We start from the raw sequence: 16,342 nt of genomic DNA, 5'->3' as shown, positions 1-16,342 counted from the left end.
TTCTGTCTTACAATCTTTATCTTCATCATTTATTTCAACTTTATGTTAGTCAAGTATGACATTTTTGAATTTAATTAATTTCATTGACAAACAATTCTATTATGGTCATACTCTTGTTTGCTAGCAGCTACGATTTCAGTACTATTAAAGATCTTTGCTCCTTCTCAACTCTGTGGTAATATTCTTTTCACAAAATACAACCAATAGTACGTTAATGTTAAATTTTACTTGTGAAAAGTAATCCCCCGATTCCTATTTCCAACAGTCCGCTCATTTTAGCCGGAAAACGCTGAACACCATCTTTTGTTTTCTACCTGTCAACTGTCAGTTTAGGCTGCTCGCCGGCTCCTCGTCACCACTTCAAGATGGCGGCCCAATTTCTCGCATCACAGCAGCCAATGCTGCGTCTACTTATCACATTTCTGTGGTGTTTTGTCCCCAACGACGTGCCGTAAATGTTTCCAAAATGGCGACTGGCGTGCGCACGCGCAGTACGGGTTGCGCCGCTGTCAGACTCGGTTGCCTGGAGGTGACTGACCTCGTTGACTACCATTAAAAACACATTTACACTAACATTTAAACACCAGACATGGCGTCACGTCTGATAACCAAGAGGATGTTTTGCGCTGCGAAAGAGACGGCAAGCCTACCTCACTCAAAAAGTCGTTGGGAAAAACTGAAAAATAGCAAAGCAGGTGAGGAAGTGCTCGTTGTCGCCATACAAATGTTGTGTGTTAATTAACCGCTTTATATATCTCATTTTGTATCATAAACAACCTTCAAAGTATTGTGTGATGTCTATTTGGGAAACAATGTGTTTTTATCCTTATTCGGCTTTTCATATTCAACATGGTCGATTGATTGATTGAAACTTGTATTAGTAGATTGCACAGTTCAGTACATATTCCGTACAATTGACCACTAAATGGTAACACCCCAATAAGTTTTTCAATGGACATTGGAACAGTGTAGGACTGACTTGGTAGGATATGTACAGCGAGCAGTGGACATAGTGAGTTCAGAAAGCATAAGAACAAGTATACTTGATTTATTTCAGTAATTGCATTCAAAAGGTGTAACTTGTACATTATATTTATTCATTGCACACAGACTGATGCATTCAAATGTTTATTTCATTTAATTTTGATGATTTGAAGTGGCAACAAATGAAAATCCAAAATTCCGTGTGTCACAAAATTAGAATATTACTTAAGGCTAATACAAAAAAGGGATTTTTAGAAATGTTGGCCAACTGAAAAGTATGAAAATGAAAAATATGAGCATGTACAATACTCAATACTTGGTTGGAGCTCCTTTTGCCTCAATTACTGCGTTAATGCGGCGTGGCATGGAATCGATGAGTTTCTGGCACTGCTCAGGTGTTATGAGAGCCCAGGTTGCTCTGATAGTGGCCTTCAACTCTTCTGCGTTTTTGGGTCTGGCATTCTGCATCTTCCTTTTCACAATACCCCACAGATTTTCTATGGGGCTAAGGTCAGGGGAGTTGGCGGGCCAATTTAGAACAGAAATACCATGGTCCGTAAACCAGGCACGGTTAGATTTTGCGCTGTGTGCAGGCGCCAAGTCCTGTTGGAACTTGAAATCTCCATCTCCATAGAGCAGGTCAGCAGCAGGAAGCATGAAGTGCTCTAAAACTTGCTGGTAGACGACTGCGTTGACCCTGGATCTCAGGAAACAGAGTGGACCGACACCAGCAGATGACATGGCACCCCAAACCATCACCCAACCATGCAAATTTTGCATTTCCTTTGGAAATCGAGGTCCCAGAGTCTGGAGGAAGACAGGAGAGGCACAGGATCCACGTTGCCTGAAGTCTAGTGTAAAGTTTCCACCATCAGTGATGGTTTGGGGTGCCATGTCATCTGCTGATGTCGGTCCACTCTGTTTCCTGAGATCCAGGGTCAACGCAGCCGTCTACCAGCAAGTTTTAGAGCACTTCATGCTTCCTGCTGCTGACCTGCTCTATGGAGATGGAGATTTCAAGTTCCAACAGGACTTGGCGCCTGCACACAGCGCAAAATCTACCCGTGCCTGGTTTACGGACCATGGTATTTCTGTTCTAAATTGGCCCGCCAACTCCCCTGACCTTAGCCCCATAGAAAATCTGTGGGGTATTGTGAAAAGGAAGATGCAGAATGCCAGACCCAAAAACGCAGAAGAGTTGAAGGCCACTATCAGAGCAACCTGGGCTCTCATAACACCTGAGCAGTGCCAGAAACTCATCGACTCCATGCCACGCCGCATTAACGCAGTAATTGAGGCAAAAGGAGCTCCAACCAAGTATTGAGTATTGTACATGCTCATATTTTTCATTTTCATACTTTTCAGTTGGCCAACATTTCTAAAAATCCCTTTTTTGTATTAGCCTTAAGTAATATTCTAATTTTGTGACACACGGAATTTTGGATTTTCATTTGTTGCCACTTCAAATCATCAAAATTAAATGAAATAAACATTTGAATGCATCAGTCTGTGTGCAATGAATAAATATAATGTACAAGTTACACCTTTTGAATGCAATTACTGAAATAAATCAAGTTTTTCAAAATATTTTAATTTACTGGCTTTTACCTGTACATTTGATTACCGTATTTTTTGGAATATAAGTCACACCGGAGTATAAGTCGCACCTGCCGAAAATGCATAGTAAAGAAGGAAAAAAACATATATAAATCCCACTGGAGCCCGGCCACACTATGAAAAAAACTGCGACTTATAGTCCAAAAAATACGGTATTTACAATCCGGGGAGGTGGGATGTGGAAGGGGGGAGGGTGTTAGTCAAGGGTTGAAGTTGTCTGGAGGTGTCATTTTAGTGCGGTTTTGAAGGAGGATAGAGATTAGGGATGTCCCGATCCAGGTTTTTGCACTTCCGATCCGATACCGATATTGTTTTTGCACTTCCGATCCGATACCGATACTGACCGATACCGATACTGACCAATAATGGCCTATCCGAGTATGTATTAAAGTTTAAAGTTATTTAGCCTACTTAGTTGTCAGAATCATGTTGAAAAGGGTTTTAGTACTCTTGATAACAACTAGCCAGCTGAATTAGGGGAGTTTGAATAATACACAATGGTTGGTAACAAGAAACTGACCTGTTTATTCAAGGATAAACACAAAATAGACAAAATTATACATGACAAACAGAAATGGCATCATTGAACTAGGGCTGGGCGATATGGCCTTTTTTTAATATTGCGATATTTTAAGGCCATATTGCGATACACGATATATATCTCGATATTTTGCCTTAGCCTTGAATGAACACTTGATGCATATAATCACAGCAGTATGATGATTCTATGTGTTTTGATTGATTGATTGAGACTTTTATTAGTAGGTTGCACAGTGAAGTACATATTCCGTACAATTGACCACTAAATGGTAACACCCCAATAAGTTTTTCAACTTGTTTAAGTCGGGGTCCACTTAAATTGATACATGATACAGATATATACTATCAGATATATACTATCATCATAATACAGTCATCACACAAGATAATCACATTGAATTATTTACATTATTTATAATCCAGGGTGTGGAGGGGGGCGCCGGATGTAAGTGTCAAAAAGACAGCCAAAAGAGTTTGATATGAGAATAAATCTAAAGTTAAAATATAGGGTAGAAATGCACCCATTTGCAGAAAATGTAGTCTTGATTTTCAACATTTTCTTTCAAGGCTTGCATGTCTACATTAAAACATTCTTCTTCATACTGCATTAATATATGCTACTTTTAAACTTTCATGCACAGAAGGAAATCACAACTAAAAAAATCACTAATTTTTTCATACGGTGTTGATGTGGAAATGTTTGCCTTGGCATTTTGATGGTGTGGACGTGTGGCACCGAATGGAGATAAGCGTCTCGACAGACGTTACAATTTTTGAACAATGATGACGAAAACTGTTTTCTCTGTCGTGTCCGTGTGTCGAACCCCTGAGCCCGACTCACCGAACCCCTAGGGTTCCATCCAACCCAGGTTAAGAACCACTGTTGTAGACATATATTCCAATTGAGAAAACAATACAAAGACAGAACAATAATATCATATGGACAGCCGTAAGTGTTTACATTTTCTTTATATTTATTATCTTACTTATTTTTTTGTCTGGTTTTGTATTTGTTTTGTATCATCCCGTGAGGTGTATATTACTTTTTTTGTTCGGTTTGTACTTCATGAAGCTTTGCACATGTTGTTTTTTTTGTTTGTTTTCATTATATTTGGATGTATTTGTTTGGTTTGTATGCTTGTGAATCTAGGCTATTTATCCATCCATCCATCCATCCATCTTCTTCCGCTTATCCGAGGTCGGGTCGCGGGGGCAGCAGCCTAAGCAGGGAAGCCCAGACTTCCCTCTCCCCAGCCACTTCGTCCAGCTCCTCCCGGGGGATCCCGAGGCGTTCCCAGGCCAGCCGGGAGAGATAGTCTTCCCAGCGTGTCCTGGGTCTTCCCCGTGGCCTCCTACCGGTCGGACGTGCCCGAAACACCTTCCTAGGGAGGCGTTCGGGTGGCATCCTGACCAGATGCCCGAACCACCTCATCTGGCTCCTCTCGATGTGGAGGAGCAGCGGCTTTACTTTGAGCTCCCCCCGGATGACAGAGCTTCTCACCCTATCTCTAAGGGAGAGCCCCGCCACTTGGCGGAGGAAACTCATTTGGGCCGCTTGTACCCGTGATCTTGTCCTTTCGGTCATGACCCAAAGCTCATGACCATAGGTGAGGATGGGAACGTAGATCGACCGGTAAATCGAGAGCTTTGCCTTCCGGCTCAGCTCCTTCTTCACTACAACGGATCGATACAGCGTCCGCATTACTGAAGACGCCGCACCGATCCGCCTGTCGATCTCACGATCCACTCTTCCCCCACTCGTGAACAAGACTCCGAGGTACTTGAACTCCTCCACTTGGGGCAAGATCTCCTCCCCAACCCGGAGATGGCACTCCACCCTTTTCCGGGCGAGAACCATGGACTCAGACTTGGAGGGCTATTTATGAACTACTTATTATGTTGAAGGGGGCAGGAAATATACGATTTTCTTCATCCTGTTCCTTCTCAAGCGTAGGTGTGTAAATATGTGTTTTGTTGCGAAAGTTTAATTGTCTATTGATCAAAAATGCACATCAATGAAGGAGATAAATAAAAAAAAATTGAAAATGTAATGAAAAAAAAATGAACATATGTTGCATTTACATATCAAGATACAGGTGATGGAATTCCTGCTGGGCATTGCTGCCTGACACACCTCCTCCGGTGCTTTTTGACAGGTGTGCTGTGACACCTCACCGAACACCTCTGTGGGCATAAACGGGTCATCAGCTGGGGACCACCATACCTGCCAACTACTCCGGTTTTCCCGTAATTAGTACGGTTTTCATCAACCTATTCCGGGTTACGGTTGCAGTGATAAAAAATACGGTTTTTCATTGATTAAAAAAAAATATTTTTTTAAAAGTTTTATTCACGAAATCGCGTAACAACAATGACATTCGACCTGCTTCCGGTAACTTCCTATCGAGCCATTCCGCGAGGCTATTTATAGCACCGCTGCCAAGCACGAGGCACCTGTTGCCATTGTTTCCAAACGAGCGAACGATCATGGAATCAGCCGGAGAAAAATCGCATACGAGTCTTAAACCGAAAAGAAAACTGCAGTCATTCCGTGAAGAATATTCAAAAGCCTATCCGGGAATAATTATCCGTTCCAAAAAGGGTGAAAACTACGCGAATTGCACCTTGTGCAGACAAGATTTTTCGATCGGACACGGAGGAATTAGCGATGTAAAAGACCACGTTGGGACAAAAAAACACAAGTCTAATGCCGTTGCTAGCGATACAAGTGGAAAACTTTCAACGTTTTTCGGATTTTAGCCACAAAAAGGTAATGACACCAATGTTATCTATTGGAATTGTTTAGTACTGTTATACTGTTAAAAGTGTTTATACTATTTATGCTTTCAAGTCCAAGTTGAATAAATCTTGTTAAATGTTGACAGCATAACTACCAAAATACAGAAGTATGTCCTTAATATTTTTGCAGTGCTATTTCTGTTGAAAAGTTAAAATGATTACATTAGAGATGTGATGTGCCACTTTTCAAGTGTCTGATGGCTTAAATTAATTTTCATTAATTTTTCATATTTTGAATTCTTTTGAAAGGCTTACAAAAAAACTACATTTGAATTGTAATTCCATGCTATTGACAGGACTATTAATTTTAATGAAGTTAGCTTACCATGTTTACAGTATGATAATTGTGATAGAAATGTGAATTTTAGGCACAGAATATTTTTTACAATTGAACAAGGCAGTAGATTATACAAGCTTGGACAGAAAGTTAATAATGACACCAATTTTTTTTTTAATGGAATTGTTTAGTACTGTTTTACCATTTGTTTACTGTAAAAAGTGTTTATACTGTTTATACTTTCAATTAACAAATTGAAGTCTTGTGAAAGGTTGACAGGATAACTGGCATTAACTGTCAAAATAATTTCAAACTATTGAAGTTAGCTTACAGAATAAACATGTCAATCAACCCATATGATTTTTGCTGTAGTATTTTTGTTTTGAAAAGTCACTGTGACTGATAGAAAAGTGATGGCGAAGCCTGAACCCCCCACCAGGACTTTGTCCTGGACATACCGGGGCCTGCGGCCCCTGGACCCTGGCTACTAGGTTTTTCTGATTTCAAAAGTTGGCAGGTATGGACCACCATTCATCAACGTTTCGCTCCTTTAACCCCAGAACGTCTCATGGTGGCGGAGACATCCCTGCCACCCCCTGCTGATGTCCTAGGTGTTTGCCCCCCAACTCTTATGCTTCCTCCTTAGCCACAGCCAGAAGCTGCCTTGGTCCGCCTCCTCGGCCAGCTCTTTCATGGCTTTCCGATGCCCCGCTCCTGTGCATCCAATGTCTCGGAGTAGGCGGGCAGTTGAGGAACCCACAAAGCCCCTACACCCCACCTCCACAGGGCAGATGACAGCTTTCCAGCCAGCCTCCCTGCACTCTGCTGCCAGGTCAGAGTACTTGGCTCGCTTCCGCTCATAAGCAGCCTCCCATGGGACAGTGAGCTCGACCAGAAGAACCGTCCTGTAAGCCTCTGACTAGAAGACCAGGTCTGGCCGTAGCGATGTTTCATCGCAGATGACAGCTTTCCAGCCAGCCTCCCTACACTCTGCTGCCAGGTCAGAGTACTTGGCTCGCTTCCGCTCATAAGCAGCCTCCCATGGGACAGTGAGCTCGACCAGAAGAACCGTCCTGCAAGCCTCTGACTAGAAGACCAGGTCTGGCCGTAGCGATGTTTCGACGATCTCCCTGGGGAACTGGAGCTGCTTCCCCAGGTCGACCCTCCTGCTCCACTCATTTCCTGGTGAGAGGAGTCTCACTGTAGCTCTCTGGCGGGGGTGTTTGGCACCCTCCCCAGTCCTCACGAATTGGATGGGATGTCTGGTTGGAGCGGAAGGTCTGCCATTCGCCTCCTTTCTGCAGGTCTCGGACACCTCTGCCAGCTTTTTCAGGACGTAGTAACTTAAAATTAAGCCAATAATGACATTTTCCCTGTAATTTGAAAAGTATCAAAGTATCTAAATACATTTTGGTACCGGTACCAAAGTATTGGTATCGGGACAATCCTACTACAGACTATGAAATGTGTTTGTATGTTTCTATGTCACCCTTACAAACACATGGATACATCATAGAAATTATTCTCGATTCTCCCCTGATGGCCAATGAACTGAATGAAATATATTTGTGGATTCCACAGGCCCAGTTTTGGGTTGTGCCACAGAGGAATCATTTTGACCCGCATCTTTTCCTGTGGTTTAGGTGTTTGGAGTCGCGGTCTGGCCTCGGACTACAAAGAAGCTTGCCGGGAAATGCTTGTCGGCATGTACGAGCGTCCGGTCAAAGCATCGGTCTACGTCTCTCTGCTCGGGGGAGCATTGGCGTGTTTCTTCTCCAAACCCGATAGATCTTCCTTTGACGCCGCTCTGCTGGAGCGCGCCGGTCAGCTGGGTCTGCTGTCATCATGGATCCGCAGCGGAACCTCCGATAAACACGTGCAAAATCTGCTTAAGCTCCGCAATGAGGGCCGTCTGCGGCACATCAACCTGGGATTACTATCTCTGGTTTATTTTGCCGACCACGACCCTGACAGCACGCTCTACGAAGCTCAGTGTTCCAGTGTGTCCGTACTTTGGAGGAACTTACCTGGACGGGTCATGGACGTAGGCTTTGCTGGCCGCTGGTGGGTTTTGGACTCAAAGATGGCCAACTTTGACGTTAATGAAGATGAATACACGCGCCTGCCTGCACATATGCAAGCAACAACGCCACCCAGTGTTCAAGAGGTGGAATTGAACGAGCGACTGCACAGAGAGTCCTGGGTAGCGCTGAAACTAGAAGCTGAGAAGTAGATCCGTGTTACGGACAGACAAAAAAAAAAGCCAATATTCAGGCAGATGACATGTTGAACTGGTCGCCCTTTGCTTTATCAAGAATGGCGTATTACCGTATTATTCGGAGTATAAGTCGCACCGGAGTATAAGTCGCACCGGCCGAAAATGCATAATAAAGAAGGAAAAAACATATAAGTCGCATTTTTGGGGGGAAATGTATTTGATAAAAGCCAACAGCAAGAATAGACATTTGAAAGGCAATTTAAAATAAATAAAGAATAGTGAACAACAGGCTGAATAAGTGTACGTTATATGAGGCATAAATAACCAACTGGTATGTTAACGTAACATATTATGGTAAGAGTCATTCAAATAACTATAACATATAGAACATGCTATACGTTTACCAAACAATCTAATCGCTAAATCCCATGAAATCTTATACGTCTAGTCTCTTATGTGAATGAGATAAATAATATTATTTGATATTTTACGCTAATGTGTTCATCATTTCACACATAAGTCGCTCCTGAGTATAAAACTGCGACTTATAGTCCGAAAAATACGGTATGTAACTTTAGAAGAATGCAGGGAATGAAATCATGTATCAATAAATGTGTTTTACCGGAAAAAGCTGAAATGTTTGAATAATTAATATTAATACACTTATAATACAAAGCTGACACAGTATCTGTTTTGGGAAAAAAAAATCAATATGGCCCTGCATACTTAGTTTCAGTATGTGGCCCCTGGTGGAGAAAGTGTGTACACCCATGAACTTAAGTATCAATATTTTAATTAGATATTTATAGATACAGTATATATATATATATACATCTAGATAGAGTTATAGATATATATATACATCTATATAGATATTTATAGATATTTATGTACATCTAGATAGATATTTATAGATATATATATACATATAGATAGAATCATAGATACATATATACATCTAGATTTATAGATATATAAATACATCTAGATTTTTATAGATATATATGTACATCTAGATAGATTTATAGATATAGATATATATATACATCTAGATAGATTTCTAGATATATATATACATCTAGATAGATTTCTAGATATATATATATATATATATACATCTAGATAGATTTATAGATATATATACATCTAGATAGATTTATAGATATATATATAATATATATATATCTAAATTTATATATATATATATAAATCTAGATGTATATATATATCTATAAATCTATCTAGATGTGTATATATATAGATAGATTTATATATATATACATCTAGATAGATATATATATAATATATATATATATATATATATGAATTTATAGATATATATATATATAATATGTATATATATAAATCTATCTAGATGTATATATATATCTATAAATCTATCTATCTATATATATATATATATATAAATCTATCTAGATGTATATATATATATCTAGAAATCTATCTAGATGTACATAAATATCTATCTAGATGTATTTATAGATCTATAAATCTAGATGTATATATGTATCTATGATTCTATCTATATGTATATATATATCTATAAATATCTATCTAGATGTACATAAATATCTATAAATCTATTTAAATGTATTCTTATGTCTATAAATATCTATATAGATGTATATATATATCTATAAATCTATCTAGATGTATATATCTATAAAATTATATCTAGATGTATATATATTATTAAATAATATATATACATCTAGATATAATTTTATAGATATATATATACATCTAGATAGATTTATAGATATATATATTCATCTATATAGATATACATCTAGATATAATTTTATAGATATATATATACATCTAGATAGATTTATAGATATATATATATATACATCTAGATAGATTTATAGATATATATACATCTAGATAGATTTATAGATATATATACATTATATATACATTTTTTATATATATATATACATACATCTACATAGATTTATAGATATATATATATACATGTAGATAGATTTATAGATATATATATATATATAAATCTAGATAGAATTTTATAGATGCATATGTATACATTTAGATAGATTTATATATATATATATACATTTAGATATAATGTTATAAATATATATTTACATCTAGATAGATTTATAGATATATATATATATACATCTCGATAGAATTTTATAGATATATATATACATCTAGATAGATTTGTAGATATATATATATATATATATACATCTAGATTTATGGATATATATATATACATCCAGATAGATTTGTAGATATATATATACATCTAGATAGATTCACAGATGTATATATATATATATACATCTAGATAGATATATATACATCTAGATATAATTTTATAGATATATATATACATCTAGATAGATTTATATATATATATATATATACATCTAGATATAATTTTATAGTTATATGTATACATCTAGATAGATATTTATAGATATATATATACATCTAGATATAATTTTATAGATATATATACATCTAGATAGATTTGTAGGTATATATATATATACACATCTAGATAGATTTATATATATATATATATATTGTATATATACATTTAGATAGCATTTTATAGATATATATATATTTACATCTAGATAGATTTATAGATATATATCTACATCTAGATAGATTTATAGATATATGTATACATCTAGATAGATATTTCAGGACGCTTCCTTCATTCAGCAGGTGTCATAATCAACATGCATTTTCCCTCAGCGACCGATGGGGGCAAAAGTGGCGCACTGCATGAGAAATCAGCGAGAGCAGCAGAAGAAGAAGAAATGACTTTGCAGCGACCAATCAAATGAGCTGCGGGGGGCGTGGTCATCCCTGCTCTGCGCTCGACTTTCTAAACTCCCCCCCCCCCTCCCCCGGATGTGACGTCAGTAACATCTCAGCAACTGTTACTTGGTCAATGGAGTAGAAATGATAACTCCAGCAGTTTAATAGCCGGAACATTAAAAATATTGTTTACGACCTGAATACATAATAAGAGACATGTAAACGTAAAATAGCATCTTTGCACTCGTATAACGCTGCTTGAGGCCGAGCCAATCAGCGGTCACGATACTGAAGAGCGTTCATGATGGCTTTGGTTTCATTTAATGGTGCTTTAAGTTTAATTATGCTTGAATTTGAGTCAAAATTCGTATATATTGTAATATTCCAGGAATGTAGGCTCATACAACTTCTTGTCTTTGTTGCACAACATGCGAGACAACCACACAACACTTTAGAAAGAGCAGGGATGGCCACGCCCCCCGGCTTCCCGCAGCTCATTTGATTGGTCGCTGCAAAGTCTCTTCTTCTTCTTCTTCTGCTCCCGCTGATGTCTCATGCAGTTGCGCCACTTTTGCCCCCATTGGTCACCGAGGGAAAATGCATGTTGATGAGGACACGTGCTGAACGAAGGAAGCGTCCTGCAGGTGCAAATGTGTGAAAAGTTGACAACACCGCACTCGTCAGTCATCATCATGACACTCTAGAAGTCTAGAATGAAAGAGTATATAAGAGAATTGACAGAGTGTGTGTACCTTCAGTGCTGAATGATGAGCAGAGGCAGAGTTTGGAGTGTCTTCTTTAGCTCGCTTTCCATGTTTATGTGCTCACTGTCCACTGTGTCCAGGTACGTGGAAAATGTTTTCGTGCCATTTGACACCCGCTCTCATGCTAATTAGCTGCCTGAAAGCGGGTGACTCCACTGTAGAAATAGCCTCCATGTCTTCTAGCACATACGCTGCAATGTCTCTATCAATGTTGTCCTGGCTAGCAGTCCCTCCAGTAAAATCCAGCCGCTGTTGCTTAGGTGGAGGTGGAGGTGAAGTGGCATCGGAGTCTGTCTCTCTCTTTACTGGCTTCGTCAAAGCATGTTGCTTTTGTAGCTGTTTCAGCAGATTTGAATTGCTGTTTTGGGCAGGAGATAGGATCTTTGATCCAAGACACAACTTACATTAAACTAAAATGTTATTTTCTTTGTGCTCGACAAAAGAAAAGTAGTGAGAATATCTCCATGTTAAGAAACTCGGCTTCGTCTACGCCATGATGCATACTTGCCAACCCTCCCGAATTTTCCGGGAGACAGCCGAAATTCAGCGCCTCACCCGAAAACCTCCCGGGACAAATATTCTCCCGAAAATCTCCCGATTTTCAGCCGGAGCTGAAGGCCACGCCCCCTCCAGCTCCATGCGGACCTGAGTGAGGACATCCTTTTTTCATGACGGGAGGACAACAGGGTGACAAGAAATAAATCATCCAGACTAGAGATAAATTGTATTATTATGTTTATCTTACCTAAAAATAAATATATTTATTAATTTTTTTTAAAATAAACTAAATAAATGTTGACTATATTTTGCTAAAAACATCAAAATTAATTGTATTTTTATTTGTATTTTTTCTGACTCCTTATTACATCCAGCCATAGAATTATACCGGTACATTAAAATAAACATATTTGAAATAATTAATTTTAAATTATCATAATAATTCATTTAAAATGACCATATTTAATTATTAAAATAATTGCTTGTTTATCAACAACTTTACCATTTTATTCATTACAATTTGAAGCTCTCAGAAAACAAGTTATCTTATATTCATGTTATATTTATGCAAGTTTGAAGTATCAATTATCTAAACACAGATTTGTTTGCATATTTTCAGGATGTAGATATATATATATATACATATATATATATATATATACACACACATATATATATATATACATATATATATATTTATACATATATATATATATATATACACATATATACATATACATATATATATACACATATATACATATACATATATAGTTATACATATATATATATACACATATATACATATACATATATATATACACATACATATACATATATATATATATATATATGTATGAAATACTTGGTGAATTCTAGCTGTCAATATACTCCTCCCCTCTTAACCATGCCCCGCCCCCCCCCCCCCCCCCACCTCCCGAAATCGGAGGTCTCAAGGTTGGCAAGTATGCCATGATGTCTTGTTGTTAGTAAACACCAGTGTTGGGACTAACGCGTTATTGTAACGCCGTTATTTTCGGCGGTAACTAGTAGTCTAACGCGTTGTTTTTTTATATTCAGTAACTCAGTTACCGTTACTACATGATGCGTTACTTTACGTTATTTTTTATATAGTATCGGCTAGAAACTGAGACGATCTGAGTGTGTTTTATTGGAGAGTTGCGCTGTCGTCCTTCTGATTCTTCCTGTGGGGGGCGTGCCGTGTCTGTGTTTACTAACAACACATCATGGCGGAGCCGAAGTCGAGTTTCTTGACATGGAGATATTCTCACTACTTTTCTTTCTTCATAGTAAAGACATTTTCTCGAAAGCAATTTCTTGATTTCTTTACCATTAAACTTTAGGCTACATTTTAAGCATTTATCAAAATGATGTTATTTGCATCCCTTCTCTGTGTTTTGATCTAATCAGCTTTATTCAAGGGACTTTATTGGTATGAGATGGCACAAAACGGGTTAAACGTCCCAGGTTTAGACCAACGAGTCCCACAAAAACGGTACTATAATCTTTTTAATAAGTTATAATATAGAGGAGGTTATGAATGTCATATAGGTTAATAGGAATAGATTATAAAGTACAATACCGTATTTTCCGCACCATAAGGCGCCCTGGGTTATAAGCCGCGCCTTCAATGAACGGCATATTTCAAAACTTTGTCCACCTATAAGCCGCCCCGTGTTGTAAGCCGCATCTAACTGCGCTAATGGAATGTCAAAAAAACAGTCAGATAGGTCAGACAAACTTTAATAATATATTAAAAACCAGCGTTGTAACAACTCTGTTCACTCCCAAAATGTACGCAAATGTGCAATCACAAACATAGTAAAATTCAAAATAGTGCAGAGCAATAGCAACATAATGTTGCTCGAACGTTAATGTCACAACACACAAAATAAACATAACGCTCACTTTCTGAAGTTATTCTTCATTCATAAATCCCTCGAATTCTTCTCCTTCGGTGTCCGAATTGAAAAGTTGGGCAAATGTGGGATCCAAAATGGCCGGCTCCGTCTCGTCGAAGTAATCGGAGTCAGTGTCGCTGTTGTCCAGCAGTTCTGTGAATCCTGCCTTCCGGAAAGCTCGGACCACAGTTGTGACCGAAATATCTGCCCAGGCATTTACGATCCACTGGCAGATGTTGGCGTATGTCGTCCGGCGCTGTCTCCCTGTCTTAGTGAAGGTGTGTTCGCCTTCGGTCATCCATTGTTCCCACGCCGTTCGCAGTCGTGATTTGAATGCCCTGTTGACACCAATATCCAGCGGTTGAAGTTCTTTGGTTAATCCACCCGGAATGACGGCGAGTGTTGTATTTGTGTGCTTCACTTGTTTTTTGACACCATCTGTGATGTGGGCGCGCATGGAGTCGTATATCAACATGGACGGAGCTGCGTGAAAAAAGCCACCCGGCCTCTTCGCGTAAACTTAAACTTACCTTAACCACTCGCTCATCTTTTCTTCATCCATCCATCCCTTCGAGTTAGCTTTTATGATGACGCCGGCTGGAAAGGTCTCTTTTGGCAAGGTCTTCCTTTTGAATATCACCATGGGTGGAAGTTTCTGGCCATTAGCATGGCAAGCTAGAACCACAGTGAAGGATGACTTCTCATTCCCTGTGGTGCGAATATTCACCGTACGTGCTCCCGTTGTATCCACAGTGCGGTTCACAGGAATATCAAAAGTCAGTGGAACCTCGTCCATGTTGATAATGTTCTCTGGCCGGATCTTTTTTTCAGCTATCTTGTTTTTACAATATGCACGGAAAGTAGCCAGCTTTTCTTGAAAGTCTTTAGGCAGTTGCTGTGAAATAGTTGTCCGTGTGCGGACGGAGAGATTGCGTCTTTTCATGAACCGGAAACACCAAGAAGCACCACCTTTAAAATCATCCAGGTGAAGTTCGCTTGCTAGCGCTGTTGCCTTCATTCGAATAGTGATGGTGCTGACACTTCTGCTTGCTGCTCTCTGCTCAACAACCCACTGTTCGAGTTTGTCCTCCAACAGTAGCCATCTTGCTTTGTTCCCTCGGAAACTCTGTTTTGTCTTCTTTACCTGGCGCAGGTCATCTTCTTGCTTCCTCCACCTACGCACCATTGATTCATTTATGTTATATTCTCTTGCTGCTGCTCTATTTCCGTGTTCTTCGGCATGACTTATTGCCTTAAGTTTAAATTCTGCGTTATATGCGTGTCGCTTAGTAGGAGCCATTTTGTGGTCTTTACAGATGTAAACACACAAAGGAAATGAAACGAAATATCCGCGCGCTTCTTCTTCTTCTACGCGGGCGGGTGGTTGCTTACAGTAGAAGAAGAAGCGCTTCCTGTTCTATGGGGGCGGGTGCTTACCTTGGCGGTTGCTTGCGTAGAAGAAGAAGCGCTTCCTGTTCTACCGGGAAAAAAGATGGCGGCTGTTTACCGTAGTTGCGAGACCGAAACTTTATGAAAATGAATCTTAATATTAATCCATATATAAAGCGCACCGGGTTATAAGGCGCACTGTCAGCTTTTGAGAAAATTTGTGGTTTTTAGGTGCGCCTTATAGTGCGGAAAATACGGTACATAGAAATGATCTTGCAAGGCAAATAGAATGTAAAGACAAAAACACAAAACCAATTTAAATCCGTGAGCAGCGATGAACGGGTCCTCGCCTCCTTGCACCGCATGGCTCACACAAGTCGGCCGACACGCATGATGCTTGTGGTCACGTCCTTCCCGATGCCCTGACCCACCGCTAAAAATGTCGGGAAGATTGGAGCATGTCCCACGGACGGAGATGGACCCTGGCACCTGTTTCCTTCGCCAATCGGAT

The 16,342-nt window shown here is 39.1% G+C and overlaps 1 protein-coding gene across 1 annotated transcript; it reads left to right on the top strand.

Moving 5' to 3' along the window:
* The first annotated feature begins 457 nt into the window (after positions 1–457).
* timm29 (translocase of inner mitochondrial membrane 29) lies at positions 458–9,080 on the top strand. The gene is made up of 2 exons (XM_061973352.1): positions 458–695; positions 7,861–9,080. Exons 1-2 carry the CDS (start codon positions 590–592, stop codon positions 8,448–8,450), a joined length of 696 nt encoding a protein of 231 aa, XP_061829336.1. The 5' UTR covers positions 458–589; the 3' UTR covers positions 8,451–9,080.
* Positions 9,081–16,342: the final 7,262 nt, after the last annotated feature.

The sequence above is a fragment of the Nerophis lumbriciformis genome, linkage group LG22, assembly GCF_033978685.3.
Source record: "Nerophis lumbriciformis linkage group LG22, RoL_Nlum_v2.1, whole genome shotgun sequence".
Lineage (NCBI taxonomy): Eukaryota > Metazoa > Chordata > Actinopteri > Syngnathiformes > Syngnathidae > Nerophis > Nerophis lumbriciformis.
This window is presented reverse-complemented; position numbering and strand designations above follow the sequence as displayed.